This window comes from Peromyscus californicus, unplaced genomic scaffold (assembly GCF_007827085.1).
Source record: "Peromyscus californicus insignis strain IS unplaced genomic scaffold, ASM782708v3 Scaffold_8__1_contigs__length_139910024, whole genome shotgun sequence".
Taxonomy (NCBI): Eukaryota; Metazoa; Chordata; class Mammalia; order Rodentia; family Cricetidae; genus Peromyscus; species Peromyscus californicus.
This window is the reverse complement of record NW_026294606.1, coordinates 127511739-127529836: the sequence shown is the minus strand read 5'-3', so window position 1 is coordinate 127529836 and position 18098 is coordinate 127511739. Positions and strand designations below refer to the sequence as shown.

General features: G+C 56.7%; 2 protein-coding genes across 12 annotated transcripts in view; one reads left to right on the top strand and one right to left on the bottom strand.

The window, feature by feature from the left end:
• The first annotated feature begins 788 nt into the window (after nucleotides 1–788).
• Lyl1 (LYL1 basic helix-loop-helix family member) lies at nucleotides 789–5687 on the top strand. Of its 2 annotated transcripts, none has more exons than XM_052729355.1 (4): nucleotides 789–1350; nucleotides 2007–2358; nucleotides 2450–2520; nucleotides 3253–5687. In XM_052729355.1, the coding sequence occupies exons 2-4, from the start codon at nucleotides 2030–2032 to the stop codon at nucleotides 3663–3665; spliced, it is 813 nt and encodes a 270-aa protein (XP_052585315.1). In that variant the 5' UTR covers nucleotides 789–1350; nucleotides 2007–2029; the 3' UTR covers nucleotides 3666–5687. The 2 variants fall into 2 exon arrangements, with proteins under 2 accessions (XP_052585315.1, XP_052585314.1); XM_052729354.1 differs by having other exon boundaries at nucleotides 790–1350; nucleotides 2450–2541.
• Nfix (nuclear factor I X) overlaps nucleotides 4065–18098 on the bottom strand; it is a 97780-nt gene continuing 83746 nt past the window's right edge. For 3 of the 10 annotated variants that reach the window (XM_052729351.1, XM_052729350.1, XM_052729347.1), the window contains 3 exons: nucleotides 14821–14968; nucleotides 12785–12876; nucleotides 4065–7949 (listed from right to left, as the gene is read on the bottom strand). In XM_052729351.1, coding sequence (XP_052585311.1) covers nucleotides 7935–7949; nucleotides 12785–12876; nucleotides 14821–14968 — 255 coding nt within the window. In that variant the 3' untranslated portion in view covers nucleotides 4065–7934. Of the gene's footprint in view, nucleotides 7950–12784; nucleotides 12877–13854; nucleotides 14370–14820; nucleotides 14969–18098 lie in introns of those variants that run through there. The other 7 variants (XM_052729353.1, XM_052729352.1, XM_052729349.1 and 4 more) reach the window with 4 other exon arrangements.

The window sequence follows — 18098 nt, the reverse complement described above, 5'->3', positions numbered from 1 at the left end:
TGTGCATAGCCCTGGCTGTCCTGGAACTCGGTCTGCAGACTGACCAGGTTGGCCTTGAACTCTGAGATCTGCCTGACTCTGCCTCCCAAGTGCTGGGATTAAAGGCATGAGCCAACATGCCTGGCCCTCTTGGGAGCTTTCAGCAGGGTTTCCAGGATTTGTAAAAGGTTTATTTATTCTTATGTATATGACTTTTTCCCTGCATGTATGAATGTATGTGCACCATGTGCTTCCCTGGGACCCTCAGAGTTAAGAAGAGGGTGTCAGATCCCGTAGAATTGGAGCTAGGGGTGATTGTGAGCAACATGTGGATCCTGGTAACGGAACCTGAGTCTTCCGCAAGAGCAACAAGTGCTCTAAACCACTGAGCCATCTCTCCAGCCTCCAGGTTTCCAGAATTCAGAATGTCACTCCAGAATACTTGCCAGCAAGGGACACCACCCAGTTGTGGCGTGGCCTAGTGGCCTGGTGTCTTGGGGAGCCTTGGAGCAGCTTCTGGGAAACACAGCTCTGACACTCTTGATCCAACTCCCCTGGGCTTGGGAATACCTGGAGGGGCCACAGGGTTCAGGACACCTGCACAAGCCGTCAGGACACAGCAAGGCAAAATTGCCAGAACTCTCTGCTGGAGCCCTGTTCCTGGGGGTGGGGGGTGGGGGGAAGCCCACAGGGGATCTGTAAAAAAGAGGAACTAGGCTGGAGGCTGGGGCCCTTGGGTAATGGGGCGTCAGAGGACCGGAAAGGGGCCCCTTCCACCCCCATCAGCACAGACACTGGGCAAGGGGTGGGGTTCAAAGCCAGAATAACCGCAGAGGACACCAGAGGCAGCCTTGCCTTGTTTTCTCTTTGTGTGAGTTTGGTTCCAGGGTCTCCTGAGGGCTAGGGTCTCCCAGTGCCAAGGGGAGCAGCAAGCCCTGAAGGGTGACTGCCTGCTCTGGCCAGGGTGGGCCAGGAGGTGCAAACTCCGCGATCCCTGTCTGCTGGTTTCCTCCGGGGTCGGCCCAGCTCCTTATCAGGCGCGGCCAGGCAGCCAGACCCTTATCTGTACAGGCCCAGCATCCTCTGGCCTCTGCGCCTGGGGGTAAGAGGGAGGAAGCCAGGCTGTCGGGGGCGGGGGAAAAGGCGGGTCGGTCCAGGAGCCGCTCACTTTCTCTCGGGGTTACCCACCACGCCGCCGCCACTCTGAGACTGCTCAGGCCCTCCGGAGCCCGGGAGGTGGCGCAGCCCAGCTCTGAGGCCCAACGCGACCACCTGGGGCACACTGACCGGACTGGACGGTGGAAACCGCCTCCTAACCTGGATTGACAGCCCTGACCATACAGCACTCCAGGCTGTGAGAACTGATACAGGGTAAGAAAGACACTTTGAAAGTTAGGAGGGAGAGTCTGCTCCTGCATTCTGCGTTCCTTAGTTCATTTATTCATTCATCAGGTGGGGCCCCTTAACTGAGGAGCCAGGGGATCTTCTCCAGCTGGGGAGGACAGGGCAGAGAGATAGGGGGTCACACCCTTTCAGGACACACGAGACCCTGGAGTCCAGCAAACATGTTATGTAGGGTGCAAAAATCTGGATGCTGATGGGGTTAGGGTTACTGAGAGGAACTTTCAACAAGGGTAGGGGCTCCTGGACCAACCGTGGAGAGGTGGCATAGGGTGAATCTTGGAGTTTCAGGGGGTCTCAGAGTTAGTTAGGGGATCCCTGCCGTACCCCAGCTGCAGGTAGGAGAGATTCTGAAAGGTGGGGAATTGGCTCAGAGGCAAGAAGCCCTTGACAAAGAACCCTGGGCAGGCAGGCAGAGGGCCAGTGCTGCCTAGCACTAGGAGACACTGCTCTTGTGGGGGAAGCCTCCCTGCATGTCCTTGCAGTCTACTCAGCGGCCTTTGACTCCTGAGGAGAGAGCACCTTCCTCTCCTCAAGGTGCTCTCTCACTGAAGGGTTCACTTAGGTCAAACACGTGGGAGAAAGATGGTCTCTGGCCTTCCCAGTAACTGTGCTCCCTCCCACAGGTTAGCATTCCAACCTTGGGTCCATGTGCCCACCCCAGGCCCAGGCAGAGGTGGGTTCCGCCATGGCTGAGAAAGCTGAGTTGGTGTGTGCCTCTAGCCCAGCGCCTGCTCCTCTCCCTAATCTGGCCTCACCTGGGCCCCTTCCTGCAGAGGTGGACCACCGAAACACATGCACGCCCTGGTTGCCTCCAGGTGTGCCCGTGATAAACCTGGGTCATACCAGGCCCACAGGGGCAGCCATGCCCACCACAGAGCTGAGTGCTCTCCGCCCCTCCCTGCTGCAGCTAGCTGCCTTGGGAACAGCTCCGCCCACCCTGGCCCTGCATTACCATCCCCACCCTTTCCTCAACAGGTCAGTGAGGAGCTGGGACTGTGGGCAGGGCTGAGGGTTGGTGGTCAGGGTCTTTGCCTACAAGGCGTTCATGGCGCACAACCCCTTACAGCGTCTACATTGGGCCAGCAGGACCCTTCAGCATCTTCCCTAATAGCCGGCTGAAGCGAAGACCAAGCCACGGTGAGCTGAACTTGGCTGAGGGTGAGTGTGTATCCGTGTGTGTACTTGTGGGTGCTTGCAGCCCAGGTCTGACTGGCCTGTACTCTGCCACAGGGAGAGGTGTTTTGTGGAATGCACACACACACCACCAACACGGAACAGTTCACACAAGTCATAGCCAATGCAACCCCGCAGTACTGAGCCTAGCTCGGTGGTGGTTTGCCAGTCATCCAGACTGAGGCAAGAGAATCAGTTCAGAGGCCAGCCTGGGCTACATAATGAGTCCCAACAAACCAAGCGTTATAGCTAGTCATGGCCACAATAAGACACTGCAGCCACCAGATGACGCTCCCCAAGCCGAAAACGTAGTGGTGAAAGAGGCAACCCTGGACTAGAATCACACAGAGCGATGAGACCACAGTCCTCCTCAGAACCCCAGCCACACACACAACACCCACAACCACATGGCATGATCTCACACAACCACAGCCATCAGATAGGCCACCAGTCACCCACAGGCCCACGGCAGGCAAGAGAACCTCTGCAAACCCAGGAACACGCTCGCTCAGAATGAGGCCACAGGATAGACTTCTTAAGGGATCACATCGTTGTCATCAAGGCATGATCAGGCTCAGCAGCTCTGGTGTCGACACAGCCCACAGTCTGGGTTCAAACCCAAGCTGGTGGTGTTCATCGAGGACAGCAGTGAGTGCCCTCTGGCCTCTATGCTGACGCTATGCCTCGGGTCCTCAGGGCACCAACCCCAGAAGGTGGCTCGCCGCGTGTTCACCAACAGCCGGGAGCGCTGGAGGCAGCAGCACGTTAACGGCGCCTTCGCGGAGCTCAGGAAGCTGCTGCCCACCCACCCGCCCGACCGGAAGCTGAGCAAGAACGAGGTGCTGCGCCTGGCCATGAAGTACATTGGCTTTCTGGTGCGGCTGCTGCGAGACCAGGCGGCCGTGCTGGCCTCTGGCCCCAGCGCTCCCGGGCCCCGCAAGGCGCCGACGCACCGGGGAGTGGAGGGCGGTGCGCGCTGCGGGGCCCGACACAGGGTGGAGGCTGCGCGCTCGCAGCCCTTTCCTCCTGGGGACTGCGACGGCGACCCCAACGGGTCGGTGCGAACCATCAAGATGGAGCAGACGGCCCTGAGTCCTGAGGTGCGGTGACCCAAGGCAGTGGCCCCTCACCTGCTGCGCAGTGAACTCCCTGTAAAGGGGACTGAGGTCGCCCAGAGGAGGAAACGCCCTGTAGCTCTGGAAGGGTGACCGGCGACTCAGGGGCCCCGCAGACTTTTAAGAAAAATCTCCCACAGGCTACTTGAGGTGGCCTGGCCAGTGTCCTCTTCCCAGGGCCAAGGCCAGAGACTCAACAAAGCAAAGTGACTCTGGGATCCTTAGGGGTGCTTGGAGAGGTAGGGAAGGGTCTGGAAGCCTTGGCAGCGGCGCCCCCTGCTGGAGGCGGGAAGCCCAGGACAGCGTGTGGGAGGAGGACCCACCCCAGCGAGCCCAACTGGTTGCGCTTGATCCATGATCCTGTTCAGCGCGTTAACGAAGACTCGGACACTCTTGAATTTGTTTTTCTTTATTTCTTTATTTCACATACACATTAGCCATTCAATGGAGAAGCCGGAGAGAGTCAGGCAAAGATGGTATAACAGAAGCGCAGTGACGGGGGTGGGGCGGGGCGGGCGGAGAGGGGACAGACGGGCTGGCTGCCTACTTGCATTCCGCTAGGACACTGAAAACCCAGAAAACAAAACAGACAGTAAACTACCCTTGTTTCTTATGTATCTCAGTGCAGAGACGGGGGGTGGAGGGCAGAGAAGGGAGACCAGGCTGAAAGAGGAGCAGAGGGAAGGGGACGCTAAGGGGGAAGCACACCAAATCCATTAGTACTATATATAGAGATACTCGTATATACTGCGTTTCTTAGCCTAAGAAGAAACTTGTTTGACGGGACGGGCGGCCTTTGCGGTCCGCGATGCTGGTGCTGGTGGGGCGCACGGATCTCCCAAGAGGGGCCAAAGCGGGGGCTGGCCCCGGCTGGCTTGCGGGGGGGGGGGGCGCCCCTTGGGTGGATGGGATGGGGGAGCAGAGGTGGGGCTGGGGTGCCCCTAGGGCTCTCGATTGGGGGACAAAAGTTCTCATAACTTTATTGCTCCTTTATTTTTCTCTCGTGGGGGGGTCCGTTCAGCACGGTCGGGGTGGGGAAACGGTGGGTCGTCTGAGCCACCCGGCCCCTCTGGGACCCAGAGCGCGGCGTCCGCTCCGCCAGCACGGGGGTGAGAACAAGGCACTAGGTCGGCCGGCCAGCGCGGGGGCGGGTGTGTAAGGCAGTCGACAGGGCTGGTTGCGGGGTGGGGTGGGGATGTGTGCCGGGCTGTGTGCGTGCGTGCGTGCGGGCGCGGGCCTGGGCAAATCGACCTGTCAGCGTGGCTGGACCTGTCCTGGAGCATCGAACCTCCCGGAGGGAGGGGAAGAGTAGTGTTCCGTGGGAAGGGGTCGGGGAGGAAACTACCAACTTGCTGAGCGCGCTCCTGATTAATGCTGGTGAGGGTCAAGTTGGCGTCTGGCTCAAAGAAGGGCGCTCGGAGTGGGGAGGAAGGGAAAAGGGACGTTTGTTCGTTGGCATTGACCTCTGCGGGGGAGGGGGCCGGGGACCCCCGCCGCGCCCCAGTGCCCGGAGGGGGAGGGGGCGAGGAAGGGGGAGGGGGCGCCCAGGGAGACCCGCGGCCAGAGCAGCCCAGCCGCGGGGCGCACGCCGCTGTCCCGTTCCGTTAAACTCAACAAAGAAGGGATATGCGTGTTCCTAACAAGTGCAGAATATTTAATTGGTTCATAAACGTATGTATAATAGTTTGTGGGTTTTTTAAAAACGTACTTTATAATGTAATAAGCACCAGGGTTTTTTATGTTTAATTATCTTAAAAATAATTTTCTCTCGTCCTTTTCCTTTTGACCTTGTGTTGGTTTTTTTTAATGTCGAGGTGTTTTTTAAAATATAAAATGTGAACGTTTTCTTCAGCCCTCCCACCGAAACCGAACGACGAAACAAATTAAAACCCCAGATTATCCTCGTCAACGCAGGAAAACGGCAAAAAAAACCCAACCAACCAACCAAACAAACAAAAAAGAAAAAACCCAGAGAACTATCAAAAAAGGAAAAGAAAGGAAAAAAAAAAGGAAAAACACTCAGCTTTCATCCCCGCTAAGGGCAGGGCAGGCCCAGTTCTTTTAGCGTCCCCAGAGCCGCGAGGACAGTACAACAAAAATAGAATTTTTTTCTTAATCTCTTAACATACAAAGATAGGAAAACTCTCTGATGCATTGCACTTGGTTCAATGAAAAAAAAAAAGGTTAATTTCCCCTATATTTTTTTTTTGTGGGTTGTTTCCTCTCCTAATAAGTCCCCACATCTGTCGCCCTCATCGTCCCTCGCCTGCCCCTCACAACACCACTTGGGAAAGGAGCGCCACCCCCACCCCACCCCGGTCCTCCCAGGGGTACCTCGCCGGGCACCTTGGGCCCCGGCCCAGCTGGCCTGCAGCTTCTGACCTCGCCCGGGGCGTGTGCCCCGCAAACCCACAGCGCCCGCAGCCCGACTGTCTTCGACCGACCGAAGAGGCGCACGCGGCGGCGGCGGCCGGGCAGGGACCCTCTCTCGCTAGCTCTTAGCTCTGACCCTGTTTAGCCAACCGAACTGAAAAATCATTGCACTTTGACCGCGCGTCACGCCCGGCCCGCCCGGCCCCCCACCCTGGGGCTCCCTCCCCTCGCACAGGGAGGCCCCCCGCGGGATCTCCACCCGGGCCCTCGACGCCACAGGGGAGGGCTTCGCTCAACTTCCACACGGCGCCCGGCACAGCCGCCTCCCAGCCCCGAGCTCCCTGCACGCGGCCATTCGCCTGCTCAGGGCCGCAGCCTCACCAACTAGATTCTCAATAAATAAAGCCCACAACCCACCCCCACGTGGTGCAATGTCGGAGGATCCTGACCTGTGCTTTGTGTTTTCCTACCGGAGAGGCGCAAGGCCTTGAGAATGGGCCTGGGAGGGGAGATGCAGGGAAGGAGGACTAAGGCACAGAAAGACAAGCCAGAGGGGCCCAGTCACCCTGGAGGGGGGCTGGCGTGCTCGCGTTCCCCTCCCTCCCAGGGGGCTTCTCAAGACCCTCTGGACAAGCCTCCACCATCCCTTGCAGGAGGAGGGGGCTGGGAGGAGAGCTGCTTCCTGTGGTGTGTTACGAAATTGTTCCCAAGTTGCTCAAACAGAGGAGGAGTTCCCAACTGCAACACTGAAAAACCCAAACAATGACTGCCCCACCCCTAAATCAAGAGGAAAGACATTACAGCTAAAATCGAGGGAGAAGTGGCCACGGGCTGTGGTGGGAAGGGAAGGGGACCAGAAAGCTCCAGAACACTCTTTTAAAAGGATGACACCCCCCCACCCTCCACAGGAACTGAAAGTCTCGAGAGCAGGACGCCTACCTAGCGCAGGTGGAGGCTGCCTGGTCCTCCTCGCTCGGCTCCGGGGCCCTTTCTGCTCCACTCTCGGCCGGCCCCTGGAGGGCGGTGTGCGGCAAGGGCAGGGACAGGGCAGAGGGGCGGAGCGAGGGCACCTGCATGCAGGGCTGGGGTGCGGGGCGACCTGGGGCCGACTCCCTTCCCTAGGGGCGTGGCAGAGGGCAGCCCTCGCCGCCTGCGGGGATGGAAGAGGGTGCCTGTGCCGGGCTGAGCGTCCAGTCCAGAGCATTCTGACTTTTTCCTGTGTGCTGTACAGAGGGGGTCCAGCCCGAGAACTGCCCGTGCGGTTTAGAGTGGGTGGCAGAACACCCTCCATTCTGGACTCAACGCTGAATTCAGCTAGCTCCAAGGAACATTCCCCTGCCCACCCCGGGGCCATCCTCGCCTGGTCCAGAGCAGCTGGGGACAGAAGCCTGAGCAGAGGCTCCCAGGAAGGGTGAGAGGGAGGGGAGGGAGGGGCGAAGTCCGGAGGTGAGCTCGAATGTCTACTCCCATCATCCTTACAAGCTGTTCCTCTGGGCTCCTAGGGAAGCTTAGGTCCAGCGGAGGGTGGGGTCCCCAGGAACAGCGAGCTGGCTGCTCCTTCCCCGGAAGGCCGGGCTGGGTAGGAGGAAGGCAGCCTTGTTGCATCCTTTCTGTTTGTCCTCTGTTTAGCAGAGTCCGTTTAGCATGCTTCTTTCTGCTTGGCTGCTGGTGTAAGCTCCGCTGAGACCCCTTCCCAGGGCTCCCAGGACTGGGCTGCTTTGGACCGCAGGGGTACCCGGGCTGGAGGAGGGAAGGGCTGAGTGGCTGACGACGTCTAAGTTTTGCTTTTCGGTGGGGCTGGGCTGGGGGAATATTTCCATGTCTCAAAATTTCTTCTCCCCCCTTTTGAGGAACCTCTTTTTTTATTTGTTGTTTCTTTGTTGATCTTAATCAGAGGAACCAGGACTGAAATGGGACCAGAAAAAAAAAAGCGACAATGAGAACAGCTGGGGCAGGTCCCAGCTCCTAGCTCACCCCCACCTGGCCCTATGATCCCCAACCTCTACAGCGAGCTCAAGAGGAAGAGCCAGGGTGCTGGGCAGCTGACCCCAATGGAGGAAGCCAGCTCATTCTCCCCACCCTCTGAGGGAATCCCCCCCAGACCCAATCCCCAGTGCAAGAGTCCAGCTGGCCTTCCCGTGGGCACTGTGCCCAGCGGGTGGGACCCCCATGGCTGGCACTGGCAAAGACCTGGGATCTGGCCATGTTTGCAATTGTTTAGATTTTGTGTGGGACCTGGAAGGTGGGGAGGATGCCAGGCTGGGGCTTTTGTACCCACAGGGGTTGGGGGAGTTGGGTGGGGGTGGCCCAGCTTGAGTTCTTGCTGAGTTTTCTGTCTCTTTAGATTAAAAGCAGAAATTCACGTCTGTACATCCCAGCCAACGTTCTGTCCCTCAGTCTAAAAGGCTGGGGGCAGGGAACCACATGGCTTCAGTTCCTACAGGGGCCAGACCTGGGGGAGGGGGCCAGAGCCCACCCACCCAGCACGATTTGGGGCCTTCAGGGCACCAAACTGGAGAAAGAGCCTGAAGCGCCCTGCGGTGGGCATTGCTTCCCTAGGACGCCAGCAGGGGGCGCTGCCTTCCCGTGTATAGGGCCCTCCTGGCGGTGAACACTCAGTACACACAGGGTGGACCCCTGTGGCTGGCTGCTTGGCAACGCCCTCCATCAAAGGCTCCACTCTGGTTTCCTGCCCAAGGGAGAGTGGAGGGGACTTTTCTCCAGACCTACTCCCTTGCTTGGGTATACCTGGCAGTACCTTCACAACAAAATGAGGGTCCCCGATGTCATCTTGGAGCTACGTGTCACAGACTTGTGTCTACAGGACCAGGCAGGCAGTGCCAACTACAGAATATACATGCCAGATACTGCCTCATTCCATCCTTGTCCCAAGTCCACACTGATGCCAGGTATACTTGGGATGGGTAACCTTGACCTGCTTGAGGTCAGAGCCCTCAGATGCCTCAAAGGAACTCTAATGCGGGAAGTGGTTAAGAGCCGTGTTCCTCTCTCCTGCATGTGCAGCAGTCGTAGGGAGGCGGGGCTGAATGGGAATGCCTGTGCTCTGCCTAGGTAGAGTCCAGCCTGCTAAGTTGGGGTGAAGGCACCAGGTAGCTGGAGTGGCTAACTTCAAAAGAAGCCAGAAATCCAGGCAGAATTTCATGTGAAAATTTCCAATATTTAAAATACTACTAGAGCCAGGCATGGTGGTGCATGACTTTAATCCCAGGCGGTGGATCTGTCAGCTGGAGGCCAGCCTGGTCTACATAGTGAGTTCCAGGACAACTACAGTTACATTGAAGACACCCATCTCAAGAACAAACAGACAGACTATTGGAAGCCAGATTGGTGGCTTATTCTTGTGATCTCAGCCCTTGGGAGACTGAGGCAGGAGAATTGTTGGGAATTTGAGGACACTCAGGCCTTCACAGTGAGTTCCAGGACAGCCTGGGCTACAGAACGAGACCCTGTCTCAAAAATCAGACACACAAAAAATACTATTGGATCCAGGTGTGATGAAACTTGCTGGGAATCCCAACAGCCAGGAGGCTGTGGCAAGGGGACCAAGTTTGAGGCCAGCCTACTACACAGAAAGGTCCCGGTTCAAAAACAAAACGGAAATAGAAAGCCCACCATTATTGGGTTGGGGGTGTGGCCATGCCTAGCATGTCTGAGGCTCTGCGTTCCAACTCTCTCTAAAAAACAAAACCATTAATATTTCAATATTGATCAGCTTGTGCCAGACCCTGTCCCTCGGGCTCTGGTTTGGAACTGCAATAAGTATCCCTGTGAAATGGGGGGACTAAATACAAGACATAGCAACAGAGACAGAGAAGCACAGTGTCTTGCTCCTTTAGTCCCAGCATGCAAGTCATGTGACCAGAATTCAGCCCCTAACCTACATAAAAGTGGAAGGAGAGAACTGACTGAATGAAGCCCATATATGCTTATTACACACACTCATGTGTGTGTGTACACACACACACACACACACACACACACACACACAAATAAAAATAAAGCTTGAGCTTCAAAGATCCTCTAGAATTTTCTTTGGCAATGGAGTCCTAGATGTGCTGACCAATGAAGTCACGGATAGCATGGTTTATGAGCATGGACGCTTGAACTGTCAGTCACTGTGGAATACGGTGTGGAGACTGAACCTAGGCCATCATGACTGTTAGGTGAGTGCTCCTCCACAGAGCTCTCTCTCCAGCCCTAAGATTTTCTCTAGTTAATTTCAACGTACAAGGCTGCATGTGGCCAGTGGTCAGGACAACAGAGGGCGCAAAGGATGGACATCTGGAAATGTGGGTACTCAGAGTGCCACAGCAAAAGGTGCTGCCCACCAGTGATGCGGCTGCTTGTGGGTGTCAGGCAGGGTCTGCACAGGAGAGCTGCCTCCCTCTCTGGGTTCTCAAGCAGCTGTCCTAAGTCTCACTTGTCCACTGACTAAAAGCCAGGCAAGGGCCTGGGAAGCTGAGGTGGAGACCAGGGGGGCCGTCCTCCCAGACAGAAGTCAGTCAGTAGAGCTCTAGCTCTGGTGTTCTCCGGGACCCAAGGGATGGCTAACATGAGCTCCTACACCACTGCTCCAGGCCAGGGAAGCCACCCTCCTCTGCTTCCCTAACAGACACGGTGTGGGGGGTGGAGGACACATGGGACACGGGGCCCCCACAACAAGGCCCAAACTGGCCCCTTGAAGTTTCCTGTACTACATAGCTTTACAGTCTCAAGAGAGGGGGCTCCTCAAGGGATGAAGCCTCCGGTTTCAGCCCTGGAATGGGACTTAGTAGGGCCTCCACAGGTGGTAGGAACAAGGCTCTGCTGTCAAGCCAGGCTGCCTTTTCTGCTTACCCATTCCCTGCTTCCCAAGCCAGGCCCAAAACTGATTAAAACTAAGTAAAAAGCACTGTTTAGGGAATGATAAAATTGCTAAAATTTTCTTTTCTTTCCTCATTCTATTGTTCTGTCTCCATCTGGTGCTCCAAGGATCAGCTAAAGTCACTGGTTACTGTGGAAACCACTCCAGATTGTCCCCTACAGCCGCCTGCCTGCCCCCAAGCCCAAGGGCTTCTGCTCCGGGGTGTCTAACTTCCTTTTCCCCATGATCCCCAGACACACCTGCCTGGTCAAGGGCCCTGCCTGGATCAGGCTGGGATTCATTTCCCCACCTGCATCATAAGGCAGTGAGGAAGAGAGAGACAAATTGTTTCCCAAACTTGCCTCAAACTCTGACTTGGCCTCAAAACATCCAAGTAAAGTGAGCAGAGAAAGTGAAGAAGGAGAACGAGGAGAGGGGAGGGCGCTTGGCGGCAGCGGCAGAGCAAGCCACTGCGCTGCAGAGCAGGGGTGGCAGGGAGAGGGAGGGAGCATTGGAGCCCTGCTCCGTGCCAGCCCAGAGCTGGGAGGGGAGGCCCGCCTGCTGTCCCTTCCTCTGGCACCCCCTCCCACCTTCTGCCAGCAGGGCTTTCTCGGCCTCCCTGGCACAGAGCAGAGGGGGCTGGCTCCAGACCCTGCTCAGAACCATTGTTTTTCTTCTCAACACCCCCAAGTTCAAGTTCATCTGGGTGTTACATCATGTCTGGTTGCTCCTGGAAACCAGACGGGTCAGACGTGACTCTGGGGGAAGGGGTGGGAGGCTGGAGGGGGTGAAGTTCCCTTCTCCTCCGCTCCTCACCACTAGGGAGCTCTGAAGTTTGAAGTTTGGCTAAGTTTTGTGTGTGTGTGTGTGTGTGTGTGTGTGTGTGTGTGTGTGTGTGTGTGTGTGTGTTAAAGGAAAAGAAAGAAAAGACCCTTAAAACACACACACACACACACACACACACACACACACACACACACACACACACAAAACTTCCATCCACCAACTTTCTCTGGACTGGGGCCTCAGCGGAGGCGGGGCAGGAGCCCACAGAGGTGGCCCTGAGGCTCTGAGCAGGGGTGGATTTCCCAGGGCTGAGGAAGCCGGCAAGGAAGTGTTTTTATAAAATGTACAAAAAGAAGAGTATTTGTGTGCTTTTTCTGAAAGCTCTGGCCCCCTAAAGCCGCCCCTGGCCTGTTCCTGAGGTGGGCCCTCCCTATGTTCCAAGGGCCCTGGGTTCTACCTGCTAGTCTCACCCTCTCTAGATAAAGGTACACGAGAGACATCTATATATGCACATGTGCACATGCATTCTCAAGGCAGTCTGGGGCCTCATGCTGGAGCGCAAGTTTAGCTTGTCTCCTTCTGGGGAAGTGGGGACCAGGGGCTCCAGCAGCCTGACTTGTGGAGACTTAGGGGAGGGGCCTCCAGGACGGCAGCCAGCCCTGCCCTTGGTGCCAGTCTCTGGGCATGCGGCCCACCAGATGTACTTTGCCCCTCCCGCACCTTCGTCCAGCCCACCCAGTGCCAGGAAGACAGGGAAGGCCAAGGCTTCCTTGAGCTTCCTTCCCGGGCTGGAAGGGTAGGAGGAGATCCAGGAGTCAGGACTGTCTTCCTACTCAGTGCCTCAGACTTCCCTCTTCGCTCTGCCAGGATGGCCCAGAGGTCTCTAGCCTTGGGTTGCCTTTCCCAGGTCTGGGGCTGTCAGAGCTAATTATCCAATTAGCTGATTAGCAAGGGAGCCTGAGGCTGCCTAGGGAGGCTGCTCAGCTGGGCAGAAGCCTGGGCATGCAACTCACAAGGAACAGCCCTCCCCAGGACCCTGGCTTCTTTCCTCATCCCAAGATGTGCTCTGCCTGCATGGGGCATCTCCTACCTGAGACTGCTGTGGGATGTTCAGAAAGTTGCCGTCCCGGGGTCCGATGCTGACAAACCGGTTGGCAGAGGAGGCGCCTGTCGTTGCGAATGCTGTGGGAGCAGGGGGTGAGGAGAGAGGAAAGACCAGGTCAGGCTAAGTGGCCCTCCTGGGCACCGCCCCTCTGGGGGGCCGAGAAAGACTAGGTGAGATGTGCTGCAGGGTAGGCTGGCAGCAGGAAGGACGAGTGAGGGGCTACAGTTTGGGAGGCCAGGCTGCAAGCCTTTCCGCTCACTGACCAGGAGCACACACATACCCTCCTGCTTCAGCCTGGATCAAGGCTGGGGTGAGGAAGGGCCCTTGAGGCTGCAGCTGAAGTCCCTTGGGCCTACTTCTGTCCCCTACTGAGACGATGGTTAGCACTGAGTTCACCAGTAGAGACCCTGGCTTTTCTACTCGCAGAGGGCACAGGTGGGAGCTGGGCAGTCTGGACCAGCCAGTCTGGGCATGGCCCACTCATCCAGGTCACCTCTCCGGCCCCGCAGCCTCACTGGGGGCTGCACCACTTACCACCTTGGGCTCAGGAACTCACAGGGGTCCAGTGGAGGACTGAGTCAGCAGGAATCACAAAAGAACCCGAGGCCTGGCTGCCTGGTGTGTGCTGTGGCAGAAAGGCTGAGGGCCATGCTGCTCTCTGCCTACCAGTGCATCAGGCCAGGTGACAGAGAAAGAGGCCAGAGACAGAGCCCCAAAGCTCAGCCACCTGGGGGAGGGCACCTGTCCAGTGCCCCAGGGGACAAATGAACCCAACACCCGTGAGCTCTTCTGGGGCATTCAGCTGAACCTGACAGTTGGGAAGCAGTCCCCAGAGGAAAATGGAGTGTCACAGTTCACCTGGGCAGCTCACTCCCGCTGTACACCAGACACATCCAGGCCACGCTCACCAGATTCTGTCCCCTCTTCAGAAGTGAGCTCCAGCCTGGCTCCCTCCCGCACTCTGCCCACCTCCAGTGACTGTGATCATGTCTAATGGCAAATGCAAATGAGGAGATGACATGGAGAGGGCGGGGGGGGGGGGCGAGAAGGAGAGACAGAGAGCGCGAACGGACAGGAGCGTTGACATGGGCCACCCTCCCACCCACTGCTGCCCAGTTCCAGCTCAGACTCCTGCCCACCCTGTGCCAGCCCAAGACAGCGCGCCGCCCGCCTTCCGCCTCTCCTGTCCTTCACGTCGGGTCTAGCTGGGACCTCTCCACTTAGATTTGTCTTGTCCTTCCCTTTGGCAACATTTGTCATTGGATTTAAAGGGGGAAAGACAGGGACAGAGAGAGGGAGGAGGAGAGAAAAAAGAGATGAAGGAAGCCGGGGCCCAGTGCCCTCCCTTCTCCTTGGAACTTACAACCTGGGAAAGGAATTGAGGGGAGAGAAGGGAAGGGATGGGAGGATGGGAAAGGGGGGGAGGAAGAACGAGAAACCAAATGGGAAACTGAGGAAGAAGGGTTGGAAAAGCAGCCTCCTGCATCTTCAGAGGCCCAAGGGCCAGGTGGAGGTGGGGGCACAAGGCAAAAAGAGGATGGTGGTGGCATCACCTTGTGGTCACATTTAGCTTTTTTCAGTGTGTGTAAGGGAACAACGAAACAACAAAAAATTGAAAAACAAAACCAAAAAATCAAAAAAAACCCACAAAACCAACAACAAAAAACAAAAACAAAAGCAGCAATCAGGCATGAAGATGGCATGGCTGTGCCTCCCGCCCCCCCCACCCGCGCCAGCACCCCCGGCCCAGCGCCCCACTGCACTCTCCCTCCCGTCCCCCCAGGGGGGCCTGGGCCTGGGCCTGGCTGGGAGCAGTGGGCAGGGCTCATGGGGTGCTGGCTGGCCTAACTGAGGCCCAGGAGGCCATGGCCGGGGCTCAACCCTGCTCATCCGGTGGGAGGCTCTGAGGCGCTCTGGGTAGGGGCTTTGTTGGGAGGGGGCGCTCCTCTTTTTGCAGTGGAGACTGTGTAGATGGGCCAGGGATGCTGGGCGCTGTGGTTTCGGTTTCATCGTCCACTTACAAGGTGATGGAGGAGTCAAGGCGGCGCCGTCTGGGGCCGTGCTGGTGGTTTTGGAATCAGGCATAGGAAGGGGCACAGGTCTGGCCACTGGAGGCGGCGGCGGTAGCAAAAATGACCCCGGGACTTTGCCCTGGCCGCTACCGTTGGGCTGCGAACAACATAAATAGAGTGACGCATGAAGGCACATCACACACAGACACACGCTCCCCTGCGCGGCCGGCCACTTGCTCCTCAGAGCGGGTGCTCCCGGTGGAAGATGCAGGAGTGGGAGGGAGGGTCCTTTCCTCTGGGCACAGGATGGAGGAGGTGTAAGGCCTCTATTTGATCTCTTGGGCGTTTCTGCCTCTTTCTTTTTTTCCTCTCTCTTATGAAGTAGTGGGAGGGAAGAAGGGGTTTGTCCGACGGGTGGTTCATCATTTCTTTCTTTCTTTCTTTCTTTCTTTTTTTTTGAGACGGGGTCTTAATGTGTAGCTCTGGCTGGCTTCAAACTCACCATGTAGACCAGACTAGCCTCAAAAGCACAGAGAGCCACCTGCCTCTGCCTCCCAAGGGCTAGGTTTAAAGGTGTGAGCCACCATACCCGGCTAATTCGTCAATTCTTAAGCAAGATGTTCTAGGTACAGAAATGAACCACCTAGCAATGCACACCACTGCACCTAGAACAGTCATGCTCCTGGAAGACCTGTCCTCATGGCAGGAAAGAGAAGCCAGCTCACCTCCAAGGTCCCAGCGGCACATTCCCTCCACGGGCCTGGCTGGGCTGGCTGACTAGCCAGGACCCACAGGCCTGCCAAGATCTACCCCATGGGCAGCCTGGCCCCGGAGGCCATCAGCACCGAGATGCTCACCCTCCATTCTATCTCCAGCAGATCCTGTTCTCAGCCTGCGAACAGTGGGGCGCTGGCCTTTTCTATAAAGATCAACCAGCGAGGAAAACACGCCATTGGTGGCTCCAGCTTCTGTGCGGTTCTTCAAGAGTGATTCCTTGGATAACGCACGCCCTCAGGAGCCAAGGACATTCTGCCACAAGGTTCATTCCTTGTCCTTTGTGCCTCAAACTTGCATTCTCCTCCAGGCCTCATGCCTGATCATGCCTGGGTCAGCTTCAAGGATTCAGAGAAAGTACGCACCACAGGCTCCCCGGCCACAGGAAGGCGCAGTATCCCCGGAGAGACCTGGAACATGCCTCCTGCTGCTTGGGAGGAAGCCCTCAATGCCCACCTGCAGCTCAGGTGCAGGGAGGCCTGGCCCCAGCTCTTCTTTTCCTACGGAGCAAACTTCAGCCCTTCTGGCCAACTAGGCACAAGTCCTAGAGAGGTCTTTCTCTCTCAGGCTGCCCTCAAACTGGCAATCCTCCTGCCTCGACATCCTGAGTCCTGGAATTATAAGCATGCTCCGCTACACCTGGCCAGTGCTCCCCCTTCTATGAGAGGACAAACCCGGGAAGCCCACCCACCTGATGTCTCCAGCCATCCATCTGTCCTTACTCATCTCACTTGGCCGACGATAATGAGACTACAGGGTGGGGGGTGGGGTCGCCTCTCTGCTCTGACAGTGAGTGGCTCAGCTCAGTGCTCTGGGTGTCCGGCAATAGCCTAGACACTGTATTCATACTGGTCTGACCTTCCGACTACTCACAAGGGAACAACAGTTCTGCTTCCCATCCTAGAAGACACCGCAACATCTAGAGACATTTTTGAGGCCTAGAAGATGCCATTGGCATTAAGTGGGTAGTGACAAATCCATATCCTATAGCTCACAGGAAGAAAGCTCTCGTCCTCCACTCAGCTAACAGTACTTATTGTCTCTGGGAAACTGAGGTAAAGGAAGCTTTATTCTACCCATCCAACAGCTGAATCCCGTGGTTCCGTGCAGGGAAGTGGTTTATCCACAGTTACCTGCTACACTGGCCATGCCTGGAGGCAGATCCCTACCTGTCTGACCCAAGAACCTTTGGCAGGCTCATGGGCCTTCTTCCCCAAGTGCAAGTTAGCTCAGATCTCTGGCAAATGTCCCACTGTTTTAGAAGATGCACTCTCCCCAGGGGGCACTCAAGGCCCCTGTACCCCCACATCCCTTCTTTTCTGCCGGGCAGTTCCCATTCTGAGCTCCTTGGACGTCCGAACTGAGGCTGAGGGCAAGGTCAGAGTGTAGACCTGCTCACCACAGAGTGCCCTGCCTGAAGCTCCTTCCTGCCCCCCTCGAGACCTGCTCTGAAGGCATCACACACACACAGGTACCAGCCAGACTCTGAATCATACTAGTCTCTCACTGTCCTATACTTCTTGGACACCCTTGGCCCTTCATCAGAGTCATGGGAGCAGCTGTCCCCCAGCTCCAGCATGTCAGCAGACTCATGGAGCACTCAAGTCCTCCAGCCCAAGCAGGACCGCACTGTCCTGCAGTTCGACTACTTCTGTCAGTCATATGGGTTCCAGGTCATCAAACTTGTGTGGCAAGTACTTTACAACATCTGATCCTCCTGCCTCCACCTCCCCAATGATGGGATTACAGGTGTGCACTGCCATGCCCAGCTCCACTCCGGCCACACCTGACCCAGAGCTCACCAGCCTTTATCCCTAATGACCTATCAGATCTGACACACTATTCCCTACATGGCTTCTTCTACCATCTTGCACACCCTCAGGACGATAGTTCAGAAGCATCTGGCTAAACAAACTCACGGCTGCCCAGCATCCCTATCTGTGACCCGGACTGGAGTCTTCTGTGCCAGGTACCCTTTTAGAGAGTGACTCTTTGGTTCTAGGCAGCATTAGGACCAAAGAGCAAGTTTTCCAGCTCTGCAGGGTGTCAGTGAGAGCCTCTCTCCTCATGTCTATGGTCTGTCTGGCTCCCATCCCATTTTTCCCTCAGACAGGAAATGGAGCAGTCCCACAGATCACAGCCTCATGGCTTCTCTCTGAGTTCTGAGCAGCTACGACATAGCATGGAGGCCTCTGCCTCCTCCACGGCCTGTCTCCTGCAAGAGTGTCTAAAAGGAACCCCACCTGATGGGGCCAGTCACAGCTTTCATCAGGCCTGGGGCATCAGAGCTTTGGCTGGGATACAAGTCAAGGTATTAAAATATCTGAGGCGGGGACCAAAAAGAGTCTATGAGCTGGCCCAGCATATCACTTGCCTCTTAGAGATGGTGGCATTCCTGCCTCCCTCAGTCATTATCCCCAGTGGGCCCGCAACTTTACCACGCACATTTGGCTGTCCCTTCTCTAGCTCTGAAACACTGCTGGTCAGAACCCTTCCTCCTGCCTTTTGTGCCC